Here is an 18,667-nt window from a genome sequence, read left to right on the forward strand (position 1 = left end):
CCAAAGTTTGCCCCTATCAAGATAGGAAGAGAAAGATTGAGAAATTAGACAAAATTCTTCAAATTGTTAAGAGATAATGGACTACCCTGAACAATGTTGCAAAAAGAGAGAGAGAGAGAGAGAATAAAAGGTCAATGGACACCCTAAACTTAGTAACCAGGTCTCTTCACCAAACTTACTAACCAGGTCTCTTCACCCTAAACTTACCTAACACTTAGTAATCACGTCTCTTCACCTTAGTCAAGTGTCGAGATTCACGTAAAATGGTGAAAGTTAACAATGAAAATAAGTTTAGGGGTATAAATCTGTTGTCATAAATAATAAGAAGAATACATGTTTGATTTTAAAATCAATCTCATCTTATCAAGACTGTTTGCAAATGGAAGGGTAAATAAGATTTTTAAGCCATGTTTCGGTAAAATTCAAAATAAGATAGTTTTACCCCTAAAGCCCAATACCGATCTATACAGAGTTTCAGAATGCTGGAATCAGGATGCTTGATTAATTCTGTTAAGGATGACCTTGTAATGGGAAATATCTATATACTCAGTATAACTTAGAGGTTGCATTGCTAAGGGACTATCAATGTTTAAGTTAAGGGGTGTGATAACCCTGCATTTTAAGTTGAGGGGTGGGAAATATCTATATACTCAGTCAAAGTGTACCCTTTTCCCAATTAAAATCAATTATGTGACCTCTGAGGGTCTTTGTGAAAATTATGTAGAAAACTATGAAGTTTTCTAGGCTAAAGTGCAGTTTTTGGGAAGCTGGTGTGAAGACTAGTTGAGAGAGGGGGTGTTTTTGTAAAGAACTAAGAACAGGAGGGCGCCTCCTATCTGCTAAACCTAGTTGGTGCCCATCCTACTGTATTACCATGCTCCCCTCTCCTTTGCAAACCCTAGGGAGCCCTTTTAACCTAATCTTTTCACTCTTAGCAAACCCTAGCCGCCCCTAGGTGTTTAATCTCCACCATCCACCTCTTTTAATCTCAACCACTCATTTTAGGGCTCTCCTTTATAGCTTTTAAACCCTAGGGCACCACCTATTCTACTAATCCTCACCATTCAGCCCCTCATCTCCAAATCTCAGCCACTCCCTCCATCTTATATCCCAACCATTCAATGTAGGGCACAACTTATTCTTTTAATCTTAACTCTTCAACCCTACATGTTATAATCTACACCCTCCATTTATGGGCACCCAAATCTCAGCCCTACAAAATATTGGGTGCCGTCTTCCTTTCATTGTCAACCATAGGGTCACCCCAAAACCATCTTAGCCATCCATTAGAAACCCTAGGGCGTCCCTAACTTTGCTAAATCCCAGCTGTCGGCCCCCATCTTTCTCCTTATTTCCAGTTGTTTCCACCCTTCCCTATAAAAAGGGTCCCAAGGGCCTTGGACAAAGGGTTGGTCAATTCACCCAGATACAAGGCTAAGGTTTCTTAAGGAGTTTAAGGGTTGTAGAAGGGGAGGACGCCCAATTCTTGTTAGAAGGGGTTCCTGCAAGCTATTCAACCATTCTGCAACTACCGCAACTGTATCTGATCAACCATTCTTTTCTTTTCTTTATTTTCTTTTCTATTATTTTTATTTCTACAATCTTTTAAATTTAATTCTTATTCATTTCTCTATTTTACAGATCTGAATTCGTTCGATTCAAGGCTAAGGTGTCTCGAGAGATTAGAGGGTTGTAGAAAGGACAGACACCCAGTTCTTGTCAAGAGGGGTTTCTACAAGCTATCTAACCAATCTACAGCTACCACCACCGGATTTGGATTTTGGATCATTTATTTATTTATTTCTTTTATTTCCTTTGTTGATTCCCATACTTTATTAAATTCTTATTTTTATTTATTATCTTGTTTAAATTCAAAACATTTAATTTCAGCAATAATAGATTTTATTTTCAGATTTTCTGCCATTTCTGATTGCATTCTCTTGTCTGGATCTAAGTACAAATTAATTTTCCCCTCGCTTCCCTGTGGATACGACCCACTCTCATCACTTTACTGCATTGGTAGTTGTTTGAGAATCATAGTAAAATTATAGATGTTTAAACTAATGTTCCAAAATGTTTAATGATGCGCTTCCAGACACACCAGGTATAGCCTCGGAGGAGGCCGTGCACCCCTACCAGTCATGAGGTCGAAGAGTTATAAGGACTTAGTAGGTACACACGCTGAGCATTGAGCCGAAGAGGAAGTTTCCTTCACTCATTCCACAATTTCAAAAAGATGTTACAATCATTTGTAGTGCATCCGAAGGTTCTCCGAATTCCATGTCCGAAGTACAGCTCTTCCATCTAGGTGTTCCAGGTGGAACATGTCGGGGCCGACGACTCGCTTGATTCTGTAGGGGCCTTCCCAGTTGGGGCCCAGCTTCCTTACTCCGGGTTCGAGGACCATGACTTTTCTGAGGACAAGGTCTCCCTCTTCATAGTGTCTTTCTTTTACCCTGGAGTTGTAGTAGCGGGCCACTCGTTGTTGGTAAGCGGCTACCATTATTTGTGCTTGCTCTTGGGCTTCTTCCAGCAGGTCTAAGTTTGCTCTGAGGCCTTCATCGTATGCTTCAACTTAGAGTGTCGACTGGCTGATATATGCTGGGACTACTGCTTCTATTCCATAGGATAAGTCGAATGAGGTTTCTCCTATGGCTGTCCGAGGTGTAGTTCGGTAAGCCCAGAGTACACTATTCAATTCTTCAGCCCATAGGCCTTTAGCTCGGTCCAATATAGTCTTCAATCCATCCAGTATTGTCCTGTTGGTGACCTCGGCTAGGCCATTGGTTTGGGGACAGCCTACCGAGGTGTACTTTCGTCTGATGCTAAGGGAGGCACACAACTCCTGGAACTTGCTGTCATCAAATTGTTTCCCGTTGTCAATGACCAACATATAGGGTAGGCCAAAGCAGCAGGTGATGTTTTTCCAAAAGAAGTTATGGATGGCTCATGTCGTGATGGCGACCAAAAGCTCAGCTTCTACCCACTTGGTGAAGTAGTCTACTACAACGACGAGGTACTTTCTGCCCTTCGTGGCCAAAGGAAAGAGGCCAAGGAGGTCCATGCCCCATTTGGCAAAGGGCCATGGGCTGCTAAGGGATGAGAGAGTGGTGACTGGCCAGTGGCATAAGTTGGCGTGCCTCTGGCATGGGTCACACCTTTGCACCAATCTAGTTTCGTCCTTGTGGAGGGTAGGCCAGAAGTAGCCTTGCCTTAGAGCTTTTTGGGATAGGGCTCTCCCGCCAAGGTGGTTACAACAGATGCCTTCGTGAATTTTTATAGCACATAATTGCCCTCCTCCGGGTAGAGGCATCAGAGGTAAGGCAAGGTGAAGGATGTTCGGTACAGCTTTCCCTCTAGTAGGGTATAGTGGGTTGCCTGTCGTCTGAGTCACTTTGCCTCATTTCTATCTTCGGGCAACCATCCAGTTGATAGGAAGTTGACGATGGGATCGATCCATGAAGGTTCAGCCTCTATGGGGAACACTTGGACTTCTTCGATGGAGGTCCAAAGTAGCTTCTTGATGTGCACGGTTCGGCCAAGGGATCTGCTCAAGGTACATGCCAACTTGGAGAGAGCGTCAGCTTGTGCGTTCTTGACTCGCGAGACCCGTTACAGGGATAAGCGCTAAAACTGGCAGGCTAGATCTTGGACTTTGGTGAGGTACTTGGTTATGCTTTATTCTCTGGCCTCATACTTTCCAGTCACCTGATTCACCACCAATTGAGAGTCGTTGAAGACTTCGACATGTGAGGAATCGAGGTCCCTAGCAAGCTGGAGACTAACGAGGAGGGCCTCATACTCGGCTTCGTTGTTCGATGCTTGAAAGTCAAACCTTAGTGCATACTCCAAGACAATATCATCTGGGGTCAATAGATAGTGCAACATTGTTCCTTGTAGCCGAGGGAGAGGTCCTCTCTTGTCGGGCAGTGTTTGATCATTATGGGCTGAGAGGTTAAGTGTAAGACCATTGAGAGTAATACCTGATGGGCTAATCTTTCATCTACCCCTAGTCCTTGGGTTTTTATAAGGTGACTTGACCCAACGACCATTTAGTGTAAATGTTGGGCCCATTAAGAGCCCATGGTGATGGACTCAGGGGTTCACTATTTCCTACAGTGAATTCGGCCAGGCCTTGTAACAGATGCTGGGATGAACCCATGTGGTTGATGTGTAGATCAATGTTTGGGTCCCATGCCATACAAGGATATCCAACTGGGCAGCAATTTAGAGGAGAAGAGAGCACATGGACTTAATGGGCCTAAAGCCCGATTCGAACTGGTTTATTATGATTAATTAAAGAAAGGCCGGTTCTGGGATTTAGATCAATAGATAGAAAAAGTAGTTATCCCTATCCACTCAGAGAGTCTTGATCAAATAAAGATTTGGATTAAGAAACTCCTAATAAGATTAGGAGGGTTGATCTTTATCTGCAGATAAGATAAGGGATTATCCTTATCTCTTAAAGAGAGTCCAAATCCAAATACAAGATTTGGATTAGGAAACTTCTAATGAGATTAGGAGAACCTCTCTTTAAGGCTATAAATAGAGGAGAAGGGCGAACCCCAGTTCACCCTATCAGATTACAAATTCAAGAGAGAAGATAGCTCCATTTGAACTAACGCCACCTTTTGATCTAGCCTTCTCCTACTGTTGCCACCATAGCTAGTTCGATCTCCACTTGTAGGAGCGATCAAGAAAGATTCTTGATATCAGTTTTTGGAGAAAAACTGATATGAAGTCGTGCTCACTCATCCTCCATCAGAATCTTGGTGAATAATTAGGTTCTTGCTGAAGGACCACCTTGCTGATTCTGCACCACCCTACACTGTGTCATCTTCAGTGGGAGCAATCTTTGGTGATCTCCTTGGGCGTGAACACCTTCATTGGGGGTTACTACTACTTTGTATCAGGTATATCCCTCTCCTACCTTTTGGTTTCAAATCCGGTATGGTTTAGGGTTCAAAATTGATCCTTGAAAATGCAGTTTTCTAAAATGGGGAATGTGATTCCCACATGGGAGAGAGAGAAATTTTTGAAATTTCGCCCAACCTACCTGCAAGGTTCGGCCATCCATATGATGGATCTCTCATCCCTTCAGTGGTATTAGAGCCAGGTTCAAATCTTGAACCAGAATTGATCAGATCTAAAATTGTGCAAATGGGCAGAAGGCGTTCTACCCGATTTGCACAGATAAGAGATTTTCTAGGAAATCGATTCCCAGATTAAGGGCTATTGATCTGAAATTAAATCTTTATCAATCTGAATTATATTTAGAATGGTTTTCTATATTTTTCTTGATTTATGGGTTGTTCGTACTGTGGAGATCAAATTCTTTAATGGCACAAGAGATCTGCGCTTTCCAGTTCTTTTACATTCTTGCCTGTAATTAATTTTTTTTTTTAGACTAAATGTATAGGAATTCGATTTGATGTAATATTAATAGAAAATTAGGATTTTTCTATTTTATTTCAATCAAGATCGAAGTTTATTGCGCAGAAGGAAGGATTTTCGCAGATTAGGGTTTGCCCATTTGCGATTTGTTGTTTGAGAAACTACAAGCTGTGAACTAACCTTTGTTTTGCAGGGTAGCAGATCTACGAACAGCCCTTGTACTGATTCTTGATTGTCTTTTATCAGTAATTTAATTTCAGATCATAATATTCAATTAATTATTGAATTAAAAATCATACCCTAGACTCATTCGAACCAGATTGGACCAAACTGGTTGAACCGAATCTGTGGTTTGATGGGGGTTGTTCTCAGCCCTAATTTTTCACTCTTGGGTCAAGGGATTGATAGTTAATTGCAAGACCCGATTCGGCCCACACCTGTAAAACCCAGTTTTAATGTGTTAAAACTACTTCAGGTCATTAACTGCATAAAAGCTATATGGGCCGGACTACTCTTTGCAATTCAGCCCACATATCTAGATAATATTAATCAATAATATTATGGATAATTATGGGCTTTAATAATGAGTTTTATATATAATAATTGATTGGATCAATTTTATCCCTGCATGTGATGTATGGATGTGTGATGTGCAACGTTCATGGGCCATAAGTACTTGGCCCATGTTGATACAATAGTGGCTCTTGCGCACACCATGGCTGAATGCACATCATTGCCATGGTGTCCTTAAGATCATTGGATGATCCTTCCTTTGTGGTGGGCCCCACACCTCGCCAAGAGTCACTTTGGTTTGACCTAAATTAAAGTAGAGCGTAATTATTTTGTTCCTTCCAGAAATATGGGTGCATGTGATAGGGAGATTCATATGATGAACTCTCTAAAGGCCTTCCATCATTAACATGAAGATGGGTCCTTCAGTAATGAGGAAACACATCATAAAATTGGGCAATCCGTTTGCTGTTGGATCTGTTGGAATGTTTCATAAGATGATAGGGGCGTCATAGACCGATGTGGGAGGGGCCTATCCTAAAATGGAAGACTCTCTCACGGTACCATGGTGTTCACAAATATGATGGGTAAGCACCCACTGGACAAAAAGGCTTAACCTAAAATGGCAATGAATCTTGTCTGATAGAGGTCAAAGGGAAAACTCATACGATGAGTGGATATGATCCTTCACAGAAAGGTGGTGGGGTTATGCAGCTGAAACAATTGGCTCCATGCACCATATGTGATTTCCCACATTTCTAGAGACATAATTCATAGTCTCCGTCACTGAGATTGATGGGAAAAACTGGAATGTTACACCTGACCCCTAGACTCGATTATGATACTGCACTAGGTGTCAGATTGGGTTGTCTTTGATATGCCAATCAGTGAGATCCTTAGAAGAAGTCAAAACCTGAATATGTTGGGACAGTCCGAGAATTCATCTAAGTGGGTGATCATAGTGATAGGATCAACCCCTTTGTCGGACAAAGTGAATGATTAAGGATGCACTTTCTCTGATGGAAACCAAAGCTGCCGGCAGCCGATTTCAACCGTTGAAATTTGTTTTGCAGAATATATTTATATAGATATATACATATTAACATAGATCGTATCACAAGGTTGGTAAAAGATGGTCCTTTGGATTTTCTAACTGTAGAAGAACTTCCAACCTGTGTACCTTGCCTTCAGGGTAAGATGACAAAACTGCCATTTAACAGTAAGCCTGAAAGATGTACAGGCATGCTTGACCTTATACATATTGATGTATGTGGTCCGATGAGTGTTAGGACACGTAACCAGCACGTTTATTTCATAACATTCACTGATGATTACTCTCGGTATGGTTACATGTACCTAATGAGACACAAGTTTGAATCATTTGAAAAGTTAAGAGAGTTCAGACAAGAGGTCAAGAAACAGTTAGGGAGAAAAATTAAGACCCTACGATTGGATCGAGGTGGCAAGTATCTCTCTGATGAATTAAGGGACTACTTAAAGGTCAACGGGATAGTGTCATAGCTAGCTCCTCCTGCTACACCACAATTAAACAGTGTTTCAGAGAGAAGGAACTGGACTTTATTGGATATGGTTCGATCGATTCTTAGAGTTACCCACATCCTTTTGGGGTTACGCATTGGAGGTTGTGATGTACGTGCTGAACTGGGTTCCAACCAAATTAGTTTCAAAGACTCCCTATGAGCTTTGGACTGGAAAGAAACCAAGTGTAAGACACTTGAAGATTTGGGGTTGTCCGATACATGTTAAAAGAACGAGTGCGGACAAATTGGAATCCAATACCAGTTGTTGCCTATTCGTAGGCTACTCCAAAGGCTCTGTGGGTTACCTATTCTATGACCCAGGATAACAGAAGGTGTTTTGTAATCAAAATGCCCATTTCTTGGAGGATGATTACATCTTGAATAATCATCGTCAAGAAGTTGCTCTTGATGATGAGAGCTCAGGGGTAGTGAGAGGTGTCTCACAAGTTCCGCGTAATGATCAACCTAGAAGATCTACCTGGGTTTTCAGGCCTCTAGTCTGTTTCGGCTATGATTAGGATAGCTACTTGGTGAAAGCCACAACTAGTGAGGAGGATCCCATGACTTATATGGAAGCTATGTTAGACATAGATTCCTTGAAGTGGGTAGATGCCATGAGAGCCGAGATGGACTCAATGGAGAACAATGGAGTTTCAACTCTAGTAGATCCACCCCTGGGGTAAAAGCAAATGGTTGAAAATGGATCTATAAGAGGAAGAATGGCCCTGATGGTAAGGTTGAGACCTACAAGGCTCGTCTTCTGGTGAAAGGGTACACTCAGAAAGAGGAAACCGATTATGAGGAAACCTTTTTGCCAATGGCCATGCTTAAATCCATTAGGGTCTTGCTAGCTATAGCAACATACCATGATTATGAGATTTGGCAAATGGATGTCAAAACTACATTCCTGAATGGAGATCTTAGTGAAGATACTTATAAGCAGCAACCGCAAGGTTTCATAGCTATAGGTCAGGAACACATGGTATGTAAATTAAATAGATCCATATATAGACTTAAGTAAGCTTCTAGGAGTTGGAACATCCAGTTTGACTCTACCGTCAAAAGGTTTGACTTTGAGCAAAATCCGGATGAGCCCTATGTTTACAGGAAATCTAGTGGGGATTAGGTTACGTTCTTGGTTCTGTATGTAGATGATATTCTACTCATTGGGAATGATGTAGGAATGTCGACTACAGTGAAAGTATAGCTTTCACTGCAATTCTCTATGAAAGATCTTGGAGAAGCCTCTTATATACTAGGTCTTTGACTCTATAGAGATAGATCGAAGAGGATAATAGGATTATCCCAATCTGCTTATATTGACAAGATAGTCAAAAGAGACAGCATGGAGAACTCCAAGAAATGAAATGTTCCTTTCAGGCATGGAGTCACTCTCTCCAAAGCCATGTCTCCCAAGACACCCGAGGAGATTGAGGGCATAAAGGATGTTCCCTATGCCTCAGCCATAGGGAGCATCATGTATGCCATGTTGTGCACTCGTCCTGATTTTAGTTTAGAATCTTCACAGCCGTTTAATAGATCTGGGGAGATTTATCCTGCCAAGCCTGACACTGATGTTCCACCAAATTGGTTGGGGTAGCTTGTCTCAACTGCCAGGGTGAAACCTAAGGTACATGCAGTGTGGGTTTTCTTCAAACCCTGAACCGGACTAGAATTCCAGTATTACCCTAGACCTTGGAGATTGATGGGAAAAACTGGAATGTTACACCTGACCCCTAGACTCGATTATGATACTGCACTAGGTGTCAGATTGGGTTGTCTTTGATATGCCAATCAGTGAGATCCTTAGAAGAAGTCAAAACCTGAATATGTTGGGACAGTCCGAGAATTCATCTAAGTGGGTGATCATAGTGATAGGATCAACCCCTTTGTCGGACAAAGTGAATGATTAGGGATGCACTTTCTCTGATGGAAACCAAAGCTGCCGGCAGCCGATTTCAACCGTTGAAATTTGTTTTGCAGAATATATTTATATAGATATATACATATATATATATATATATATATATATATATATATATATATATATTATGGTTTCAAAATGTTTGCAAAAGGTTTTAATTCCCGGGATCCATGTGAGAAGAGAGTGCAGCATTGTTCCTTGTAGCCGAGGCAGAGGTCCTCTCTTGTCAGGCAGTGTTTGATCATTATGGGCTAAGAGGTTAAGTGTAAGACCATTGAGGGTAATACCTGATGGGCTAATCTTACAGCTGCCCATAGTCCTTGGGTTTTTATAAGGTGGCTTGACCCAAGGACCATTCAGTGTAAATGTTGGGCCCATTAAGAGCCCATGGTGATGGACTCAAGGGTTCACTGTTTCCTACAGTGAATTCAGCCAGACCTTGTACAGAGGCTGGACTGAACCCATGTGGCGGATGTGTAGATCAATATTTGGGTCTCATGCCATACAAGGATATCCAACTGGGTAGCAGTTTGGAGGATAAGAGAGCACATGGACTTAATGGGTCTAAAGCCCAATTCGAACTGGTTTAATATGATTAATTAAAGAAGGGGTGGTTCTGGGATTTAGATCAGTAGATAGGATAAGGAGTTATCCCTATCCACTCAGAAAGTCCACATCCAAATAAAGATTTGGATTAGGAAACCCCTAATAAGATTATGAGGGTTGATCTTTATCTGCAGATAAAATAAGGGATTATCCTTATCTCTTAAAGAGAGTCCAAATCCAAATATAAGATTTGGATTAGGAAACTTCTATTGAGATTAGGAGAACCTCTCTTTAAGGCTATAAATAGAGGAGAAGGGCAAACCCCAGTTCACCCTATCAGATTACAGATTCAAGAGAGAAGACAGCTCCAATTGGACTGACACCATCTTCTGCTCTCGCCTTTTCCTACTGTTGCCGCCATAGCCAATTCGATCTCCACCTGTAGGAGCGATCTAGAAAGGTTTTTGATATCAGTTTTTTGAGAAAAACTGATCTAAAGTCGTGCTCACTCTCCTCCATTATATTCTTGGTGAAGAATTAGGTTCTTGCTGAAGGACCACCTTGCTGATTCTGCTCTACCCTACACTGTGTCATCTTTAGTGGGAGCAGTCTTTGGTGATCTCTGGGCATGAACACCTTCATTGAGAGTTACTACTACTCTGTATCAGGTATATCCCTCTCCTACCTTTTGGTTTCAGATCTAGTCTGGTTTAGGGTTCAAGATTGATTCTTGAAAATGCAATTTTCCAAAATAGGGAATGTAGTTCCCACATGGGAGAGAGAAATTTTTGAAATTTCACCCAACCTACCTGTAGGGTTCGACCATCCATATGATGGATCTCTCATCCCTTCATGAAGCATCTTCTTGATGTGCACGGTCCGGCCGAGGGATCCGCTCTAGGTACATGCCAACTTGGAGAGAGCGTCGGCTCGTGCATTGTCGACTCGCGGGACCCATTGTAGGGAGAAGCGCTAAAAATGGCGGGCTAGATCTTGGACTTTGGTGAGGTAATTGGTTATGCTTTGTTCTCTGGCCTCATACATGCCATTCACCTGATTCACCACCAGTTGAGAGTCGTTGAATATTTCAACATGTGAGCAATCGAGGTCCCTAGCAAGCTGGAGACTAGCAAGGAGGGCCTTATACTCAGCTTTGTTGTTCAATGCTTGAAGGAACCATCTGAGGTGAGGAGGATGAGGCTCGCTCTACTTCTTTTAGCATTGGAGGAACCATCGACAAAGAGCATCCATCGAGGTTGAGCCTCGTTGTCCACATGATCCCCCTCAGCATTTTCTGGGGGTTGGTGAAGGGCTCAGCTGAAGGTGCACTCTACTATGAAATCTAACAGGGCTTGTGCTTTGATCACGAGCCTTGGCTGGTACTGGACATCAAACTCCGACAGCTCGATGGCCTACTTTGTCAAGTGTCCCAAGGTCTCAAGTTTGGCAAGGATGGCCTTGAGGGGTTGGTTCATCAAGACCACTACAATGTGGGCCTTTAAATACGACCGGAGTTTCCTTGCCGAAATCACGAGGGCGAAAGCCAACTTTTCTATCTTAGGGTACCTAGTCTCGACGTCGTAGAGGACCTTGTTGGCATAGTACACTGGCTTCTGCATGCCATCTTCCTTGATGATGACTGAACTGACTGCTTCATCCCCAACCAAGAGGTATAGATATAGGGTTTCCCCCTTGGCCGGTCGGGCGAGAAAGGGAGGTGAAGCAGGGTACGCCTTGAGCTCATCAAAGGCACGTTGGCACTCCTCTGTCCACTGGAACTCTTTTAGCTTCTTATGGCACGGAAGAAGGGTAGGAAGCGGTCAGGTGACTTTGACATGAAGCGATTGAGGATTGTTATTCAGCTGGTGAGTTTTCAGGTCTCCTTCACCGTCCGCGGGGGTACCTTGCCTTCGCATTTAGTGCGGTGGTCATTAAGGACGTCCCGGAGATCCGAGATGTGAGGGGAAGAGGCTCGATGCTGACCCTCGGCCCTGGAGTGGGTGCTGGGGCGATCACGACGCCCGCCTTCATCCCTAGGGTCGGTCCTCCAGCGTCGGTGGTGTTGCTTGGAGGGCTGGTGGTTGTCCTCCAACTGTTCTTGTTCTTCCTCCTTTCTGTTGGAAGGTTTAAAGGTGCTGGAGCATGGGCTGGGCGAATGCTCTGCCAGACTCTGAGGGCTCGGCCCGCTCTGCATGGCCGAGGTTGGGGACCGACTAGGTGGTGGACCCGTGCCGACCCAGCTGTGTTGACTCCCCGGCAGGGCGGTCACCTTAGGGGTGACCTCCTACCTGGGGGAAGTTTTGCTCTACTTGCTGTGTCAAATATTACAGGCCGTCGAGCATGTCTTGGAACTGTTCACTGGTGACAAGATTTTGCGTATTTCTCATTCTTCGTACCATGTTGATTGGTCGGAGCTTGATGACTTGTTAACTTGCTATAGTTCTTTCGGGGAACGTATCAATGTCGTTCCCACAAACGGCGCCAATTGTTGGTGCTCAGAATGGTCGAGGACAACAAAGTAATTCCGCTCATGGACTCCGAGGCTGGCCGAAGGCTTTGAGGACTCGGAGAGGTCGCTGTTGAGGACGAGGTGTGTAGGCTGAGGCGGGGTGGACTCTGAGTACGGTAGAAGCCGAGGGTAGATAGCCGAAGTGCTGCAAGGCAGAAATTCATCAAAGGCCTTGGATGAGAACCCAAGGTAGAGTCTCTGACAATCAAATTAGTATAGGGTACGAAGGAAGAGTACCGGGACAAGATCCTGGTAGATAGTTCTAGAATGAAGTCACAATAGCAGTTATTGTAATAGCTATTATGACAATAGTTGTAGGTCTTGAGTTTTTGTAACCCCCTTACCTGGAGAGGGGTACCCCTATTTATACTTGAGATGCTTGGAGGTAGATGGAGATGAACGCCTCAGATGGGATCCGTACGAGGGCCTGTAGCGGGTTTGGCAGGGTCATGTGAGCGAATCACAGTTGACTTTGTATGATGGGGGCAAGGTAACACCTATTGTAGTGGATCACATTCCCTGATCTGACGCTCGTGGGCTGGGCCTCCCAGCCTCAAATGGGCTGGGTTGGGTTACCCCACATCAGAAGGTGTACGTGAAAGATGGACTTGAGGGTCCAAATGTGATCTCACAATTTACAAGGTTTTGCACCGTAGATATTTATATTTATATTTGTACTCTTCCAAAAACTCAATTTGGAAGGAATGTAAATACAGATTTAGAAATGCAAAATATAAGACTTGAAGTTATACATATTTGTATTCATACTCTTTCCAAACTGAATATGAATCTACAGATTTAAATGATAGGCACAATGCAGCATGAATCTGCGGATTTAAATGGGTCGGAAGTGTGCACTTTGCACATCGGCGATCAAAACAATCCAGAACAAAACAAAGAATAATGGAACATAGACATAGTACAATTGGAAGCAACAATTGAAATCACTGATATCAGATGCAAGAAAATTCTACTAAAAAGCTCCAGAAAAGAATTCCAAGGTAGTCTGTCATTCAAATGCAATCCTGAAACTGGAAGATGTGGATTGATTACCCAACTGATTTTGGTGGCGTTTGGCAAGTTTTCATGTGGTCTTTCACGACCACCATTTAGTCTCTCTTTTGGACAGGACCCCAGAAATCTTGAAACTTCCTATATTTCTGCATCCATCCAAAGTCTTTTATTTAACAGTCTCGTAGGTCATAGCGGATTAAGATGGGCCTAAATCCTTAAAGTCGATGTTAGTTAAAAGCTCATTACATCTTTTAGCCATTTAAGCAAGATCTTAGAAAAATTTGCCAAACGGAACCTTTACTATTGCTACAGGACAGCTCAAGATTCAAGTTGTTACTATTGGCTTGGTGCAGGACAGCTTAAGTTGCCTGCAGTTGGTTTTTGTTTTGTTGACAGAATGCAATGAAACTGGACACGGCCAGAAGGGTTTTCTCGGATACGATCACTGGGTGGGAGATCCAATCATCTGGTTGGTTAGAGATTTTACGGCTGTGTTTGGTTTGAAAGAAAAGGTAGGACCGTAGGTTTGTAAAGATTTCCTTACCTTTTCCTTCAAACCAAAATACCCCAAAAACTGCATTTTCCTGGAAATGGATCTGGGGAGAAACTGCGGTAATCTTCTTGAAGGTCAAGCGTGGTAGTTATGTTGGCGTTTCTGTTGTGTAATCTGGAGTATTGTATTTCCTTTAGGAATTCGGATGAGCTGAACGCGATGGCTGTTCGGCTGGGTGTGAAACAAATGGTAAGGTTCCCCCCACTGTGATTGGTGCGGACCCCATGTATTTGATTACTCGCGTGGAAGTTTATCATTGGTTCCACACCCATTTTTTGGTGGGAGGTTCCCCTGAAAAGAAGCATGAAATGGAGAAAAGGCCAAACATTTTCAACTACTTTAACCAACTATATCTTGTACCAGTGTGCTAGTTGTATAGACAAGAACAAACTCAAAACAAAATTCTTAGTTGATCAAGTGATTTTCCTAGGAAATGTAGCATAAAAGTTTCAATGGAAGCAATGAAATAGAACAAAAAGAAATGAATGACTGTTCATTCATCCTCCTGACTGCGCAACCTAGCCAGCTTGTTGGTAACAACAACATCAAGTTGTGCAGCACGCTCAACAATCTCCTTCCTCTTCTGGGTAGAAACATCATGTGCAATCTCAGCACAGTAGGTCCTGCAATATCGTTACCACAAAAACATTAAAAGGGTCCTGTAAAGACTTGTTTAATGGCAAATGAGTGAATATTCCAAGTTTTGGTGAATGTATACATAAGAGGAGGGCAGAGTGACCAAACCTGTTGTGCATCATCAACAATTCAAGCTCCTTAACATTGTGAACTACAAATTTCTTAAAGCCATTGGGAAGATGGTGGCGGGTCTTTTTGTCTGAGCCATAACCAATGTTAGGCATCAAAGTGCATCCCTTGAACTTCCTCCGCACACGAGAATCAATACCTTTTGGCCTACGCCAGTTTGGCTGTCACAAATAATAGAAGCAACCCACATTATTAGAACTCTAAAAGAAAGGAAAAGCTAAAAGTAATAAGAGAAAGTAAAATCAGAAGGCCAAGCAAAAGGGTAATCTTGTGAGAAGATTCTGCAAAATAAATTGCACAAGTCAAAAATTTGCACATGTATGAAACGATTAAGATTCTGTTCATCAAGTAGATATAAATAAACAGGTTACCCTATTAAACAAATGGGAGTAAATAGTTGTCAACCTGATGCACAAAATATTAATTACCATAACATTTTTTTATCAATAAATTACCATAACATTTTCCATATGCAATAGTAGATTTCACTCTATAAAGAACCTTCTGATTTAATTGATTGGCTCAATAAAGAGGTTAACTGACTATTGGATTTAACATGAAATACATTGACTAGACATAACCCACAGAAATTGAATTGAAAACAATTTTGCAATACACTTAGGAGAGCTCATGCCAATGATACCTAGATAATTGTAGATGCCTAGCATAGCAATATTATTTTTGATACTTGTGAGATGATAAAAATGTTGTTAAACTTACGATTTACGATATGATTCACGATTTGAATCATGAGCCCCAACGATTTCAATTTGAATCTTATGTCCAAATCCTTTTCTGCAAAAATCTTATGATTTTTCTTTGAATCCTACAATTTGAATCATAAATCTTATGATATATACAATTCATGCGATTCAAATCAATTCAATTAAGAATTAGTTCTCTACTTTGGTCATTTTATTTTGTTAATATTTAATTTTGTCAAAGTGACTTGTTTTAAAGATCTTACTAGAAATTGACTTATTTACGTCATTTGAACCACATATTGAGTTTATTTTCCATCGTATGTAGGATACAGAGTCATTATATGAGTATTATTTAACTTTCAAGTCAAATTTGATTATATCATCTTAGGCTTCTATTTTATAAGTGGTAAATTCTATTGATTTAGGTACATACATGGTCAATATGGGTTAAAAATTCCTATTGGTATATCTCTGTTTTATTTTTTATAATCTTTTTAAAAACATAGAAATAATCTTACGATTTACAATACAATTCATGAATCGCTTTGATTTAATTTTCTCTACAATTTATAATACGATTATGATTTTCAGAACATTGGATAATAAGATACCACCGTGTGGACACCTTTAGATGTGTGTGTATTAACACTTTTAAAACAAGTAAAGTTGCATATTTTAACCAATATACTAGAAAATATTTGCACATAACAGAAATTTCCTTAAATTTGGCAGGAGATCAGTCTTCAGAAATGGAATTTAGGCTTCAAAAACTAGATATAGATTCATGACATAGACACATTATATGACATACCCATACCCATATCCATGTCCAAGATTTTGGGAAATAGAGAAATATCCCCATTTCACATATTTGTTTCCATGTTCATACCCATATCTGCGCATAATTGGTCAATATAACACTGCTAGAAAATTACAACATATTCATAAAAACAAATTAGAAGTTCAATTATCCATTTCCTTCCTCTATATCCTAACAATTATCCAAAAAAAAACAAAGGGAAGAATTCAGAGGAAATAACGTTATTTTCAACAAACTATGGTTGGCGAAAATTATCCACCAAGTAGAGAAATCCATTAGGAAAACATGATTTTGTTTTCAAAAATCTATGGTTAGAGGAAATAAACTCCTCCGTAAGACAATGACAGATTTTGAGAAGATCCAATTAGTGAATTGTACCTTCACGGAGATTTTTCGGTCACTTTGGGGCCTCTTGAACTTCTTGACTCGTTTCTTTACTATCTTCTTGCTAAGAAGAGGAACGGCCATGGCTTCTGCAAATCAAGAATAACAATGTTAAAAATATAACTTAAATGAGAGCAAAATAGCAAAATATAAACTTATACATAGCTAATATGATGGGTAATCAAGTACATCTACTGCCTGTGTTTTTTTTCTTAACCTGAATGGCTTGTCTGTGATAGATCTTAAAAAAACTGACACTTTTTTACAAATATGATACTTTAACTCTGAAATATAAACCCATTTGCCTACTCCAAGAAATCACATTCGCCGATACACGTTTGTGTTGTGTTCTATCCGAGACAACCAGTTTAATCAAGATCACGGTTCCAACCAGAAACAATTAATCTGAACTTCTCACGAAGACCTTGACATTTACCCAAAAATCTACATAGTCATAGGTTCACTATTGTGCAATACATGGCTCATCGCGTTCAAGTTACAACGTGAATGGTGCCAGAAATGAAGCTAAAGTGCAAAAAATAAAACCACTAAAATCTGAGATGGTGTGAATCCGAAGCAAGTCAGAAGGAGAAAACTAAAATTATCAACCCAAATGATCTTCAACTATGCAGGTTTAAATTTTTAGGATTGGATAGAGGAACAGAGAAGTCGAGAAGATGGAAAACTCACAAATCAAATCGTCTATACAATGAAGTCAAAATTAAGCATTTCATGAATAATGCAGAAAGAACAGATTTTGCAGATTTAAAATGAAAAGAAGCAGAGGGGAAGAGACTTACAGATTATGATTTCCGCCAAACTGCCGTCACGTTCTAAACCCTAATGACCGCGGAGAAGAAAGGGAAGTGCCAAGGTTACCTACTTTATATTTAAGAGAGGCTCGATTTCGTATTATTCGAGCCACCGTATTGTAATACCTTGGGATGTTCAGATGTTGGGATTGTTTTGATCTTGGTGGTTTAAAGCTTATCATTATAATATTTAATTTATGGATTATTATAATATATTATTATATAATTTAAAGTTTTTAAGGAGAATGACTCTTCAGCTCACATGAGAATTCATAGTTCCACCTTACAAGTGGGATGAATCCACTATGGGGTGTTGTAATTTTAAAATTCTATAATAGGTTACAATGCTTTCCAAAGTTTTTATTATTATAGTTTTTTATTTTCAATTATAATTATAATTTAAATTTTGTAAAATGTTATTTTTTACATTCTTTATTATAGACATTTAAATATTAAAATGAAAATAAATTCTTATATATTTAAATAACTCAATGGTCAAGTGACACCAAGATTTTAAAAGTTAAAGGTGTAGTTGAGGCTTAATGGCCCAAAAAGGTGAGGCATAAGCCTCAAAATTTAAGAAAAAAATTAATTAAAGTTTATAAATTGATGAAAAGAACAAATAATATACTAAATTAAAATGGTAGAAGGTATGCATATTTATAAACTAGAAGTTTATAAGCAACTAATGGGACCTATGCAATACACAAGATTTGTTAAGCAAAAGTTAAATAATAGATATGCATAAGAGTATACAATTGTTTTATATTTTTTAATTTTTAAATAATTAATAATTATTTATGTTTTGAGTTCGACAATGATATAGAAAAGATATGATATCTAAAAAATTTTGACCAACCAACTAGTATTATAAACGTGATAGCCAATAGGTGTTATTTATCAAAATTCATGGGTGGATTTCCATTGGTCAAAACACTTTCAATCCCATATTTTTTCCCCATCATAGATTTTCCCTTACATACTACTATTAATAATTGTTTTATAACACAAAAATAGCAATAATTAATTTTAGCTAGCATTGTTCAATATAGTGATGAAACCAACCAACTCGACTCGAGTTGGTCGATTTTCTAGTATTTTTTATCGGCTTTGGTTCAACAATTTCCCAACCTGACCAAGTTAGATCAATTTCACTTTGGCCATTGTAAATTGACCAAAATTGAATGACTC

General features: G+C 40.3%; 1 protein-coding gene across 1 annotated transcript; it reads right to left on the reverse strand.

Moving 5' to 3' along the window:
- Positions 1-14,300: 14,300 nt before the first annotated feature.
- LOC148865414 (large ribosomal subunit protein eL32z-like) lies at positions 14,301-17,515 on the reverse strand. Its single transcript, XM_088980472.1, has 4 exons — positions 17,465-17,515; positions 16,659-16,753; positions 14,736-14,917; positions 14,301-14,614 (listed from the first exon to the last, which is right to left on the reverse strand). The coding sequence occupies exons 2-4, from the start codon at positions 16,746-16,748 to the stop codon at positions 14,485-14,487; spliced, it is 402 nt and encodes a 133-aa protein (XP_088836598.1). The 5' UTR covers positions 16,749-16,753; positions 17,465-17,515; the 3' UTR covers positions 14,301-14,484.
- Positions 17,516-18,667: the final 1,152 nt, after the last annotated feature.

This window comes from Nelumbo lutea, chromosome 3 (assembly GCF_056320005.1).
Source record: "Nelumbo lutea isolate HS-2025 chromosome 3, American lotus-T2T, whole genome shotgun sequence".
NCBI classification, from domain to species: domain Eukaryota; kingdom Viridiplantae; phylum Streptophyta; class Magnoliopsida; order Proteales; family Nelumbonaceae; genus Nelumbo; species Nelumbo lutea.

What these genes read in the sequence shown, in the direction of transcription:
- LOC148865414 (XM_088980472.1), bottom strand. Translation starts at nt 16,748, where the DNA reads ATGGCCGTTCCTCTTCTTAGCAAGAAGATAGTAAAGAAACGAGTCAAG. An exon ending in ACCGAAAAATCTCCGTGAAG is followed by an intron (nt 14,918 to 16,658) that starts GTACAATTCACT and finishes TATTTGTGACAG; the next exon opens with CCAAACTGGCGTAGGCCAAA. An exon ending in TTGTTGATGATGCACAACAG is followed by an intron (nt 14,615 to 14,735) that starts GTTTGGTCACTC and finishes ACGATATTGCAG; the next exon opens with GACCTACTGTGCTGAGATTG.